Source organism: Molossus molossus, unplaced genomic scaffold (genome assembly GCF_014108415.1).
Source record: "Molossus molossus isolate mMolMol1 unplaced genomic scaffold, mMolMol1.p scaffold_m16_p_20, whole genome shotgun sequence".
Lineage (NCBI taxonomy): Eukaryota > Metazoa > Chordata > Mammalia > Chiroptera > Molossidae > Molossus > Molossus molossus.
In genome coordinates this window covers 28,928,847-28,943,439 of record NW_023425356.1, presented here as the reverse complement: position 1 = coordinate 28,943,439, position 14,593 = coordinate 28,928,847, and the positions used below count along the sequence as shown (strand labels likewise).

General features: G+C 41.0%; 1 protein-coding gene across 2 annotated transcripts in view; it reads left to right on the top strand.

The window, feature by feature from the left end:
- Positions 1-14,593, top strand: part of COPA (COPI coat complex subunit alpha) — a 43,724-nt gene that overhangs the window by 23,059 nt on the left and 6,072 nt on the right. For both annotated transcript variants that reach the window (XM_036271832.1, XM_036271831.1), the window contains exons 12-21: positions 415-481; positions 1,407-1,482; positions 3,381-3,463; positions 4,115-4,254; positions 4,944-5,029; positions 5,145-5,283; positions 10,647-10,809; positions 10,913-11,059; positions 12,101-12,290; positions 12,409-12,504. In XM_036271832.1, coding sequence (XP_036127725.1) covers positions 415-481; positions 1,407-1,482; positions 3,381-3,463; positions 4,115-4,254; positions 4,944-5,029; positions 5,145-5,283; positions 10,647-10,809; positions 10,913-11,059; positions 12,101-12,290; positions 12,409-12,504 — 1,187 coding nt within the window. The remainder of the gene's footprint in view (positions 1-414; positions 482-1,406; positions 1,483-3,380; positions 3,464-4,114; positions 4,255-4,943; positions 5,030-5,144; positions 5,284-10,646; positions 10,810-10,912; positions 11,060-12,100; positions 12,291-12,408; positions 12,505-14,593) is intronic.

Genomic DNA, 14,593 nt, shown 5'->3' with positions numbered 1-14,593 from the left:
CAATAAAAAAAAAATGGGTTTGTGGGAACAGGAGAAATTAATCAGAGACAAATCACCTCATGTTACTCTGTGGCATCCACTGCAATTATGTATCCAAGGAAATTTGTATCCAAGGAAAACCAATTCTACTTACTGCAGTATTGCTAACCCTACCTTCTATTGAATATTTTGACTTGTAGTAGGTTTTGCTTTTTTAAAAAACTATTTGTTCAAAATTGAGATAGGAATGTCCCCAAACCTTAAAGGAAGGAAGAGAATAGATGCACTATTTATTTACTTTTATTCTTGATTATAAAAGTGATGAGTATATGTGTAAAGATTAGATAAAACAAGAAGTGTAGAAATAATTCCTTTCTTCCTTCTATCCTTATGCTTATTTCCTATTTTCTCTTTTTTTTCCCTATATAATTCTAGTGGTTCCAAGTTTCCAGTGTTCAATATGTCATACAATCCAGCAGAAAATGCAGTCCTACTATGTACAGTAAGTAACCATCAAGTGCTCCTAGGGCCTTCCCTTTTCCCATAGGTCTCTTTCTTGTGCCATAAGAATCTCTAATGTAGTCTTAGAAGTTATTTAATGGTCATTTTGAGAGAACTAACACAAAACAGAGGCTCAAACCAAGTAGGCTTCAGTTGTCATAAACACGTTAAGGTTTTGTGAACTTCCATCTTTCATGAGGCTAACTAACACCTACTAGGCCTAATGGAGCATCGAGATGAAAGACCCAGATCATTAAAAGTAATTTGAGAGAATGTTTAGGGCTATGTTTTAGGGGAGAGAGATGCTTACCTTGATCCCTCCCTGTGTGAGCTGATCTGAGGGGCATTCCTCTCAGTGCAGTTGCCTTCAGGGTCATCAAGTACAATCACCCTCAAGTGCCATACAACTCAAAAAGAAATGATGTTCTAATTTTAGAGCCCTGGTTGCTAAATTAACAAGAATGAAAACCTGTTTTTCCCCATTTGACATCTAGTGTCTAATCCCAGTCCTTTTTCAATATCTAACACCCATATTTTCCTCCTGGTAATTTTCTTTATTGTCTTTTCTTTGATGTCTTTTTTTCCCCTTCAAGCAGACTTTTAAATTGATTAATATACTCAGGTTGGGCACTGGAATATTGGGGTCTTAGTCTGTTAATTTGTGGAATAGAGAGCAATCGTTGTTTTCATTCAAGTACTATCTATGTCTTTGGAGGATAAAAAAAAATGAAGTGACAGGAATGCTGAGTTCTTTGGCAATAAGCCCTATAAGTTTTAGCTGTGGAGACGGTCAAATGCCATCTGGGTGAAGAGTGAGAAAAGTATAGTTTCATGTTGTTGTCCGTGTAATCATATCATTTTCTCTGTCAGGATAAACTGGTACTTTGAATGCCTCTTACTAACAGTTTAATTTTTCCCTTCTACAGAGAGCCAGCAATTTAGAGAATAGTACCTATGACCTATACACCATCCCCAAGGATGCTGACTCTCAGAATCCAGATGGTATGTGTTCTGTTTATCTACCCAACTCTGCTTCCAGCTCTCTTCTCCCACTTCATCACTCCTCTTTGAATTTTTCACATTCCATCCTCAGGCTGTGGCCACATCACTCACGGCTGTGGCAGGTGGCACTGACAATTGCATCACAGGCGACCGTGGTGTGAAATATTCATGTTCCTCTTCCATTTTATTACTCCAGCTAGATATATATATATATTTTATAATTTGGTTATTAGAAACTCTCCATTTTCTCTTTCAGCACAGCATGTAATCCTAGTTTATTGTCAGCTGATATGACTTTCACCCTGGTAATTTCATTTATTTAAAAATGTGGTTCCAGTCTTGCAATGTCTCATCCTGGGACTGGGAATTTATGCTCCCCCATCCACATCCAGATTCGCTTTGCTTCCTTTTGCATGTCAAAAAGATGAGGCTGCTAACAGCCCCACATTCCACCAGGGATTCCAGGATCCAGCTGAGACCCCTGCCTACCTCTTCCATCACCAGTATATCTTGTTGATGTCCTTACTATTGGAACTTGCTGACAAAACATTGTCAGAATAGATGTGAGTCTTATTAATGCTCCTTTCAGTGCACTTCTAGTTGTTTTATAGGTTTATTCCTCAGGGCTCCACTCTTACTAGCATACTTTTATGGTCGTTTCAACCCCATCCATAAATTGTGAGAAATATTTTGCTAGCTCTGTCCCTATTGTGGGTGCCACTGTGTCAGTATTGCTGCTAATATGGTTCACTCTCTTAAGTGTAGTTATGGCAAAAAAAGAGAAAATGTATGTGTCTTTGGCATCCATAAAGCAAAGTCTCTCCTATAAATTTATCAGTTCAGCCATTTCTGACTGAATTTTGTGATTTGGTCCCTCCTTACCCACCTGCTTGCTTTTTTACCTTATATATTTACAATGAATAGAGTTTAAGATATCTTGGTTTTGTCTTGCCACTTTTATTTTCTCTTCATCTTTTGAGGGAGATGATAATTAGTAAAAGAATAAAGGTGTGTTCCAATGGTAGGTAGCAGAGAGGAAGAAGAGTAAAAGCCTGAGTAGTGAAATTCCCCAGCCCCTAGAAAGTGAAAGTGTTGGTTGTCCTAAGAATTAGTTTTGTAAATAGCCCATCAACCCCAGGTACCAGAGATGTACAAAGCAAGGCCAGCCAGCACATTCTGTCTAGTTTTCTGCTGACACTAATAGGCAAAAGAATATTACAGCACACTCTTTGGTATATCTTTCTTGATGTTTTTCAGGGAGTGGAGTGCCCATTCAGAATTCTAAGCAGCCCCTGAAATTTTTGGGAACTGAGGAAGGGTTTATAACTTTCTTCAGAGTAATGAGAATGATTGATTGACATTTATGGAGCAACAGCTTGGTGCTAAATACTGCCCAGCATAGGTTTTGTTGGGAGTGCTCTGCACCACCCTGCTCTATTAGGAGGTCTGCATTTGCATGTTAAAAGCAGCAGAGCAGCTGCATCCTGGGGAGGGGGCTCTGTCTCTACTGCAGCTTGTTGAGATAGGAGGTCCTGTGACACTGACAGGCTGCTTGTAGTGTGCCACAGCTTGGCCAGCGAGGCCCTGCTCATTAGCTTGATGGAATGTGCTGTCTCCCAAGATGGGCAGTCCTTCTGCCAGTACATGGTGTTGGCTGAAATGCAGTCACTTGGCCTAGAGAAAAGAAGCTTGGCAGGGGTGGAGGTTGGAGTTTGGAGAGGACTGGTGGGAAAAAGTCACTGACAACAGCCCCCGGTTATGGCTGAATTAGTTATGAAGCAGCTGAACTGGCAGAGCCAACATGGCAACCAGCAAGACTGGCAGCTCCATGGCACCTGACTCTGTCACCTGCCAGTGGCTCACCACATGCTCCCGCCCTTTGGTTTTGTGCTTTTCAGCTCCTGAAGGGAAACGATCTTCGGGCCTGACAGCCGTTTGGGTTGCTCGGAATCGGTTTGCTGTCCTAGATCGGATGCACTCAGTGAGTTAAGACTAAAGGGGGAACGTCATTTGGGGAATGTGGTGGCAATTTGGCCTTTGTATTGCAGAATAAAGAGCATTTTTCCCTCACTCTCCCCTGGACAGCTGTGATCCTTGTGTATCAGTTCTACCTCTATCCTTAGCCCTCCCCAATCCCCCTGTAGAAAAATGGCCTTAAAATAGATTTGATCGGATTACTGTGGCCCTGGGCTTCAGAACCAAGCTAAAGTCACTCTTGACAACATCAAATTTGAAAAAGGTGGGCTGGATGAGGAGTTGACCCTCTTTCTTATCCTACTACTTCTGTTGGTACATAAAATGTAATAGGTCCTAAACACGATGAAGTTCTCTTAAGAAAATATTTAACAAGTTAATCTCAGAAGCACTGTTTTCTCTCTTTGGTTGATTGAGGAATTAAACCTTTATTGGGCTTCTCAGGATATTTCAGTTGGTGATGGATGGGGGGGCAGCTATCAGGGCCCTTGGCGAGGATCTTGGTTGGAAAGTTTACCTAGACTGCTGACTGACCTGGAAAGGAAAAAAAAAAACTTTGTTTATTGAAGCTAAGGAACAATGGCTGAGGGACAGTGTCAGCTGTTGTCATCTTATATACATACACTTCTCTTAAGCCCCCTTCTAATGGTCATTTCAGCTTTTGATCAAGAATCTGAAGAATGAAATCACCAAAAAAGTTCAAGTGCCCAACTGTGATGAGATCTTCTATGCTGGCACAGGCAACCTCCTGCTTCGAGATGCAGAGTCCATCACCCTCTTTGACGTGCAGCAGAAGCGGTAACATGTCAGATGCCCCTAAGCAGACAGGCATGTAGTGGGGGAGAATAGACATCTGTAGTGGGAACTTTGTGAGTTTGCCTCTTGGCTTGACCACTGGTGCTGTAACTCCAGGCTACATTTTTCCCTCTGTGATCACTCTTGCCTTCCAACAATAGACAGGCCCAGTGAAGGCAGACGTGGACTCTCTCTTGCTAGGGGGTAGCCTAGGACATGACTACCTGCCATAATAAACTGCTTTGAGTGAGAAGGTTTTCACATTTTAGGCCGTCCTTGGATCATGTACATACACATTAACATTATAATGAGGGGCTTACTTGTTTTTAGTGCACTAACCTAAACAAAGAATGCTCTTGGGATTCAGAATGGTAGGGACACAGGGATGAAAAACACAGTTTCTGTACTTAAAGGAGCTTATAGTCAAGTGGTAAAAACAGACGTACACAAATCCCTAATAATATATGGAAATAAGATCATTGTATTATTACATAATAAGGGAGGTGAAGAAGGAGTAAGTGTACAGTGTGAGCCAAAATGTTTAAGTTACTGAGCTACAATACAGAGACTGTCTATTTGGTACTATTTAAGAAATTGGAATTTACATTAATTTGGAGATAAGAAGAAGATAGACCATACCCTGAGACAGAGGCATCATGTCTACTCATGTCTGCCCTCTATTTCTGTCCCAGAACTCTGGCATCTATGAAGATTTCCAAGGTGAAATATGTTATCTGGTCAGCTGACATGTCCCATGTAGCTCTACTGGCCAAACATGGTAAGTCTTCATTATATCCACCCTAATGTGGTGACCAGTCCCTCCCTCCCTATCCCTGCAAGTCTGCTTCACTCACCCTCTCCAGCAGAGCACTCATGCCCTTTGCCTCTTACAGCCATTGTGATCTGTAACCGCAAACTGGAGGCTCTGTGTAACATTCATGAGAACATTCGTGTCAAGAGTGGGGCCTGGGATGAGAGTGGGGTATTTATCTATACCACAAGCAACCACATCAAATATGCTGTCACCACTGGGTAAGTTAATTATCTAAGACACAGTGTGGGAGAAGGTGGCTTCTTGAAATCACTGTTCTGTCTCAAGAGATGTAACTGAACTCCTTCCTGAACTTTCTTCATGGAAAAGCTTTGCCTAGCATATTAGACATATATGTGTTCAGAGCATCAGAGCATTCTCTTTCTAACTCTTAAAATTGTGAAATGTGGCACAAATATAGAAAATTATGTCGATTGTATATATACATAGAATAGCAAATAGTTATGTAAACATCTGTACAACTGCCACTAGATCAAGAAATAGAACAGTTCTGACACCCTAGAAGTCCTTTGCCACTTAGTCATTATTGATAACAACCCCCTACACTCACCACCCAAAGAGAACATTATTCTGACTTTTATGATAACTTCTTTCTTGCTTTTCTTTGCAATTTGACCACTCAGTGTGTTTCTTAAAATAATATGATTTAGCCCTGGTCAGTTTGGCTCAGTGGTAGAGCATCAGCCTGCGGACCAGTGAGTCACAGGTTCGATTTCTGCCAAGGGCATGTACCTCAGTTGCAGATCATCCCCGGCCCTGGTTGGGGTCTTGCAGGAGGCAACGAGTCAATGTATCCCTTTCACATTGATGTTTCTCTCTCTCTCCCTTTCTCTCCCTTTCCCTCCCTCCCACTCTATCTGAAGATAAATAGAAAAAATATCCTCAGGTGAGGATTAAAAAAATAATATGATTTAATTGCACCTGGTTTTGATGGTCATATAAATGAAATCATACTGAATATATTATTTCGTATTTTGCTTACTTTGTTCATTATTTTGGGTAAGATTCATACATCCACATTGTAGCTCTAATTTATTTTCATTGTTGTATAATATTATATGAATGTACCACAATATCAGTTCTATTCTAGAGGGATAGTTGAGTGATTTCTAGTTTTGGGCTATTATGAACAATGTTCTTTTAAATATTCTTTTACATGTTTCTGGTACATATGCACATATATTTCTCTTAGATGTCTATCTAGAACAGACACTGCTGGATTATAGAGTATGCATATGTTTACATTTACTAGGTAATATGAAACTGCTTTCCAAAGTGGTTGTACTATTTGCATATTCGTCAGTATTGTATAAAAGTTTCCTTGCTTTTCATCTTGGCCAACAATTGCCTTTGTTAGACTTATTTTTGTCTTATCTGGTGGATGTGTAACAGTCTCATTTACTTTGTTATTCTCTGATTCCTAATGTGATTAAGCAACTTTTCATATGGCTATTCATCAGGATTTTCTCTTCTGTGAATTCCATTCAAGTCTTTCCTCTTTTATTTTTTTTTAATGAGTAATCCTTATTAATTTGTAGGCATTCTTTTATACAGTTGACCCTTGAAGGCTGTGTTTAGGGGCACCACACCCCCTTCCCAATCCACCCTACCGCCACTCCCTCCCACAACCACGAAATTGAAATTCCTTGCTTAACTTTCAACTTCACAGAATTTAACTACTAATAGCCTACTGTTGACCAGAAGCCTTACTGATAATGTAAATAGTCAGTTAACACATATTTTGTATGTTATATGTATTACACATTGTATTCTTACAATAAAGAGAAAAAATGTTATTAAGAAAATCATAAGGAGAACATGCATTTACAGTATTTCTTTTTTTTCTTTATTGATTTTAGAGAGAGAGGAAGGGAGAGAGAGATAGAAACATCGATGAGAGAGAACATCGATTGGCTGCCTCCTGCATGCTCCCCACTGGGGATTTGGCCCACAGCCCAGGCATGTGCCCTGACTGGAATTGAACTGGTGACCTCTTGGTGCATGGGTTGACGCTCAGCCACTGAGTCACACCAGCTGGGCTTTGTTTTATTTTCTAAAGTTATTAAGCTATTTTAAAATTAATTTTGCTTTAAAAAGTCAAAATTTTAGAATCAGCTTGTGAAATCCTACACACACAAAAATAAGCAAAAAAGTTATCTATTGTGGTTTTAGTTGGGAGTACATTGAATCTGTATGTCATCTTGGGCATAATTGTCATCTTTACATTATTAAATTTTTCTAATTTATGAACATGGTATACTAGCTCTTTGTTTTGTTTTCTTTTTAATCCTCACCCGAGGATATTTTTCCATTTTTTGTACAGATAGAGTGGGAGGGAGAGAGAGGAAGGGGGAGAGAGAGAGAAACATCGACGTGAAGGGACACGTCGAGTGGCTGCCACCCACACGACCAACCAGGGCCGGGGACAAACTGCAACCGAAGTACGTGCCCTTAGCGGGAACCGAACCCGGGTCTCTCTGGACCGCAGGCCGACGCTCTAACCGCTGAGCCAAACTGGCCAGGGCGGTATACTAGCTCTTTATTTACTCCCTCCATAGAGATCTTGCATTTATTTGGTCAGATTTATTCTTTGACACTTGATACTTTTTTTTTTTTTTTAAATAATTTTTTTCTTTATTTATCTGGGAGAGAGAGGAAGGGAGAGGGAGAGAGAAACAGAAACATCGATGAGAGAGAACATTGACTGGACGCCTCCTGCATGCCCCCCACTGTGGATCAGGCCCACAACCTGGTCATATGCCCTGACCCGAGAATCAAACTGGTGGCCTCTGGTACATGGGTCGACGCCCACGCACTGAGCCACACCAGCTGGGCGATACTTGATACTTTTAAAAAAAATTTTTATTTGTTTATTTTTCTGTTGTTGATTTCAGAGAGAGAAGAGGAGAGGGAGAGAGGGATAGAAGTGTTGATGAGAGAGAAACATTGATTGGTTGCCTCTTGCATGCCCCTTACTGGGGATAGAGCCTGCAACCCAGGCATGTGCCCTGTTCGAGAATCGAACCAGCAACCTCTTATTGCAAGGGACCGCAATGCTCAACCAACTGAGCCACACCAGGTGGGCAGGCACTTGATACTTTTTTTTAGTTATGCCCCTAGCAGGAACCAAACCCGAGGCTCTCTGGTCCGCAGACTGATTCTCCAACCGCTTAAACAAACCGGCCAGGGCCACTTGATACTTTTAATGCTACTTGTAAATAGATAATATTTGTTTAAAATTTTTATTTAATTTTTGCTGATATTTAGAAATACAATTACTTTTTTTTTTTTTTTTTTTTTTTATCCTCACCCGAGGACATTTTTCCATTTTTTGTTCAGATAGAGTGGTAGGGAGAGAGAGGAAGAGAGAGAGAGAGAGAAACATTGATGCGAAAGGGACACATCGAGTGGCTGCCACCCGCGTGACCAACCAGGGCCAGGGACAAACCGCAACCAAGGTACACGCCCTTAGCGGGAACCGAACTCTCTGGACCGCAGGTTGACGCTCTAACCGCTGAGCCAAACCGACCAGGGCTGCAATTACATTTTTAAATTGATTTTATTTCTGAACCCCAGTTAGACTCTTATTAATTCTAGTAATTTATTTGTTTTTTCTTTTGGATTTTCTTTACAAATAGTCATAGCATCTGGGTAATTACAATGATAGTTTCATTTCTTCTTTTCCAGTATTTATACTTTTCTTAAAATAATTTTTTAGGCTGGCTGGTGTGGTTCAGTGGATTGAGCATCATCCCATGGACTGAGAGGTCCTGGTTCGTTTCCCGGTCAGGGCACATACCTGGTTTCAAGCTTGATCCCCAGTAGGGGGCGTGCAGGAGGCAGCTGATTGACGTTTCTCTTTCACATCGATGTTTCTAGCTCTCTCTCACTTCTTCTCTCTCTAAAATATCAATAAAAACTATTGAAAATAAATATTGGAATTAATTTTCTCTTGAATGTTGGGTAGAATTTGCCAGTGAAGTCATCCAAGTCTGGGGCTTTATGTATAGGAGGATTTTTTCAAAAAATCTGATTCACTGTATTTTGTAACAATTATAGGACCATTGGGGTCTTCTATTCCTTTTTAGTTAATTTTGGTAAATTTCATTTTTCTAAGAATTAAATTATTCAGAATCTTTAATGATAGATATCTACTTTTTAATTCCTGTTATTGCCATTTTCTCTTTTTTCTTTATTAGTTTCACAAGGTTTATCAGTTTTATTCACCTTTTGCCTTTATTGAACTTCTCTATTGTATTTTTGTTTCCTGTTTCTTAATTTCTATTATTGGCTTTATTATTTTCTTTTAAGTAAGTTATTTGGTTTAACTTTATTTTTCTTTATTGATTTTAGAGAGAGAGGAAGGGAGAGGGAGAGAGAGATAGAAACATTGATGAGAGAGAACATCAATTGGCTGCCTCCTGTGTGTCCCCCACTGGGGATGGGGCCCACAACCTGGGCATGCGCCCTGACTGGAAATCAAACCGGCGACCTCTTGGTGCATAGGTCAGTGCTCAACTAGTGAGCCAAATTGGCTGAGCTATTTGGTTTAACTTTAAAAACAACAAAATTTTTTTAGATGGGTGCTTATTAATTTTTGTTTTTCTCCTAATATATACATTAAAGATCATTAGTATTAAAGATCGTTAGTATTTCTTCTAACACAGTATATGTATTTAACACTGTAAATTATCAAGTGTTGTGTTAGCTATACCTATAAGTTTTAATTTGTAAACTTTTATTTTCATTCAGTTTAAAATATTTTATGCTTTTTATCATTTCTTTTCTTTTTTTTTTTTTTTTTCCTCACCCGAGGACATTTTTCCATTTTTTGTTCAGGTAGAGTGGGAGGGAGAGAGAGGAACAGAGAGAGAGAGAGAAACATCGACGTGAAAGGAACACATCGAGTGGCTGCCACCCGCACAACCGACCAGGGCCGGGGACAAACTGCAACCGAGGTACGCGCCCTTAGCGGGAACCGAACCCGGGTCTCTTAGGACCGCAGGTGGACGCTCTAACCGCTGAGCCAAACCGGCCAGGGCTTTTTATCATTTCTTTGTGTGTCAGAACTCTTCATATCGACCTCTCTTCTACTTTCTCCTGTACCTTATAAGGAAGGAATGTAACTGTCCATAATGGCCTAGTGATTATATATCAGAACCTGAGTTAACTTTTAGGTCTAATTCCTATTGCCATGTCTGTTGATTCCTAAATTAATAGCTTATGAAGAAAGATCATACTATTTGCCCAATTTCTCCCACTTCATACAAAGAATAAGATAATTAAATATGGCATTTAGTTCTGCTTGTTTTTTTGTGTGTGTGGTACATGCCCCTAGCAGGAACTGAACCCGGGACTTTCTGGTCCGTAGGCCGACACTCAACCGCTGAGCCAAACTGGCCAGGGCTCTGCTTGTATTTTTAATCACTTCCCATCTGTACCGTTGTTCAAACGGCACTTGACAAAAGGGTAGTGAGAAGTGTCTCCTAGGCTGGCTCTGTTTCTTTACAGACTGGATTTTCCCCCTCACTCACTGAAAGTTGTGCTTTCTAACTGCTCTTAGGGACTATGGGATTATTCGAACTCTGGATTTACCCATCTACGTCACAAGGGTGAAGGGCAACAATGTATATTGCCTAGATCGGGAGTGTCGTCCTCGTGTGCTCACCATTGATCCTACTGAGTTCAAGTTCAAGCTGGCCCTGATCAACAGAAAATATGATGAGGTATGAAAGAAAAAAACATGCTAGGAGTATTGAGAGGGGAAGCATTCCTTTTTTCCTATAAGTAATCTCTAATTTCCTGCCCTATCCCACCCCAAATGTCTAGGTACTGCACATGGTAAGAAATGCCAAACTAGTAGGCCAGTCTATTATTGCTTATCTACAGAAGAAGGGCTATCCTGAAGTGGCACTGCATTTTGTCAAGGATGAGAAAACTCGCTTTAGCCTGGCACTGGAGTGTGGAAACATTGAGGTGAGAACAATGTGGTTATAAGTTTTATATCACTGTGGAGAAGGTAAGAAGGTTAGGGTGGCATTGGGGAGGCATTATTCTGGGCTTGCCTCTTTAGCTCGTATAATGGAATTGGGATTTTTTTATTTTTTAGTTGTTAGATATAGCCATCATTCTGCTGCTGTTTGCCCTCTCTACTTTTTCCTGTCTGCTTCTACCACAGCATTTCTACTGTTGTTGTCATGCTCAGTTAGTCTGAATTCAGTAACTTCTAGAATAGCAGCAAGATGGCATGAAATTAGAAAAATCTCATTACCTGATATTTGACTTGCTAATTGGCTGCTTAAATGAAAGAGTACTTATTAAATGTTGGAGCCTAGAGTCTGCAGGCATTATTTATTATTATTATTTTTTTAATCCTCACCCGAGGATATTTTCCATTTATCTTCAGGTAAAGTGGGAGGGGAAGAGAAAGAAGGAGAGAGGGAGAGAGAGAGAAACACTGATGTGAGAGAGACACACCAACTGATTGCCTCCTGCATGACCCTGACCAGGGCTGGGATGAACCGCAACCGAGGTACATGCCCTTGACCGGAATCAAACCCGCAATTCATTGGTCCGCGGGCCAAGCCTATTACCACTGAGTCAAACCAACCAGGGCCAGACATTATTTTTAAATGGAGAAAGGGCTTAGGAACATTGACTTTTCAGTTTGGAAGTTCTTTCTTTTATTATTTTTTCTCTTTCCTAAAGCCCTGTGGATCTTCAGACTTGAGAAGTAGGAAATAACATAGTTAAGAAAGAATTGGCCCTATGGAATCAACGATGGCTAAGAGATAATTTTGTAAAAAATCAATTTCTGAGGAGCACAGTGTGACATAATTCTATCAATGGCTCCAGCGGGATTATATGTGTTGATAGGATTTTCAGTACAGTTAGACTGAAAGTTAGGTGTGATTGAAAATATAGAGAGATTTATTTAGAGGCAGACATTTTGATTGCAGTCCCTGGTCTGGAGCCACAGTACCCATCCTATTAACTCTGACCCTGGGGATTCTTTAGATTGCGCTGGAAGCAGCCAAAGCGCTGGATGACAAGAACTGCTGGGAAAAGCTGGGAGAAGTGGCCTTGCTACAGGGGAACCACCAGATTGTGGAAATGTGTTATCAGCGCACCAAAAACTTTGACAAACTTTCCTTCCTGTATCTTATCACTGGCAACTTAGAGAAACTTCGCAAAATGATGAAGATTGGTGAGGCCCTAGAAACTAACAATGGGAGGAGGAGTCTCTGGGGGAAGGTGGAAGGTATAGAGGAAAGAGAACTTAAGAGAGAAGACCTAACTTGGCGACTCTTATTGACTTGGTGCAGCTGAGATCCGAAAGGACATGAGTGGCCATTATCAGAATGCCCTGTACCTGGGTGATGTGTCAGAACGGGTGCGGATCCTCAAGAACTGTGGGCAGAGTAAGTATCTATTCAGGCTCACCGTCTCCTTCGGGGCCTTTCTCTTCGTGGTAAGTTATTCATGTGTAGTGGTGAGGGATTTGCCTTGATTGTGCAGTTTTTCAGAAGAGACAGTATGCTCCTACCACGCTCAGAAGACTTTCTTCAAAGCTAAAGGGAGGTAAAGCCAGAATATTCAGTCTGTCCATGTATTCTTATTATATAGGAGTTAGAAGGTTTTATTTATTATTAATTAGTTTATTTATTTTTGTTACAGATGTTTCTCCCTTTTCCCCCCCTGATTCCCCCCTCTCCCTCCCTCCCTGTCCTGTCCCCAGCTTTGTTGTCCATGTCCATTGTTCACGCATACATGCATATAAGTTCTGTGGTTTATCTCTTCCCCACCACCCCCTCTTCTGGGGATTGTCAGTCTGTACCCCACATCCACGCCTCTGGGACTACTCCATTCCTCAGACTGTTCTGTTTATTATATTCCACAAATAAGTGAGATCATATGATACTTGTCTTTCTCTGTTTGGATTGTTTTGCTTAGCATAATACTTTCCAGGTCCCTCCATGTCGTCTCAAAGGATAAAAGATCTTTCTTATGGCTGCATAGTAGGAGTTAGAAGGTTTTAAAAGATCCTAGAGTAGGCACTCTAGTTAGTACAGTTAGTTGGATGCCATTCAAATTTTATTTTATTTTTTAAATCCTTATCTGAGGATATTTTCCTGTTTATCTTCAGATAGAGTGGGAGGGGGAGAGGGAAGGGGGGAGAGAGGGGAAGAGAGACATTAACATGAGAGAGACATATCAATTGGTTGCCTTCCACACAACCCCGACCAGGGCTGGAGATTGAACTGCAACTGAGGTATGTATCCTTGACCGGAATCGAACCCAGGACTCTGGTCCATAGGCTGACCCTCTAACTGCTGAGCCAAACCAGCCAGGGCAAGATTTTTTTTTTAAATATGTTTTCATTGATTTTTTAGAGAGAGAGGAAGGGAGAAAGAGAAACATTGATGTGAGAGAGAAGCAATAATCAGCTGCCTCCAGCATGCCCCCCACTGGAGATCGAGCTCGCAACCCCTACATGTGCTCTGACCAGGAATCCAACTGGGACCTCTCAGTCCATGGAACGACGCTCAATCCACTGAGCCACACCAGCTGGACATGCCATCTGGATTTTATTCTTTTGTTTTTTTTTTCAATTTTCACCTGAGGATATTTTTTTATTTATCTTCAAATAGAGTGGGAGGGAGAGAGAGAAACATCGACGTGAGAGGGACACATGGACTAGTTGCCTCCCTCATGACCCCAACCAGGGCTGGGGATAAACCACAACCAAGGTATGTGCCCTTGGCTGGAATCGAACCCGTGACTCATTGGTTCACAGGCCGACGCTCTACCACTGAGCCAAACTTGCCAGGGCCGGAGTCTATACTTTTAGTTCAATTCTGGAGGTTTTGCTCATTTATTTGTTTATTTGTTTATGTATTCAAGAGACATTTTTTTAAGAAGTCACTGTATACCAAGCAGTATACTAGCATGTGAGATATATTAGAGAACAAGAAATGTAAAAGATGTGGTTTGGACCAAGGTGCTAGCAGTGAAGAGGTGAGCGATGGTCAGCTTTGGCATATAATGGTAGAATCAACATGATTTACTGAAGGACTGGATGTGGGATGCTTAAAAGATGAGTCAGCAATGATTCCCAGGTTCTGGGATGATAGATCTGAAGGATAGGCAACTGTATTAGTAATCTATTGCTGTGTAACAGGTTGCACCCCAACTTAGTAGTTTAAAATGACAAATACTGTTACAGTTAATTATATGTAAATTCCAGGAAAAACAAATGGTGCTGAAAGTTTAAAACAAAATGACAAACACTGTGACTATTTCAGTATGCAGCATGGCTTAGCTGGGTGCCTCTGTCTCAGTCTCTCTCATGAGGCTGCAATCGATGTATTGGCCAAGGCTGCAGACATCTCGAGGCTCAAGTTGGGGAGGGTCCACTCCTGGGCTCACTACATGTCTATGGGCAGTCCTCAGGTCCTCGCTGGCTATTGGCTGAGAGATGGCGTTTTTCTGCCATATAAGCTTCTCCAT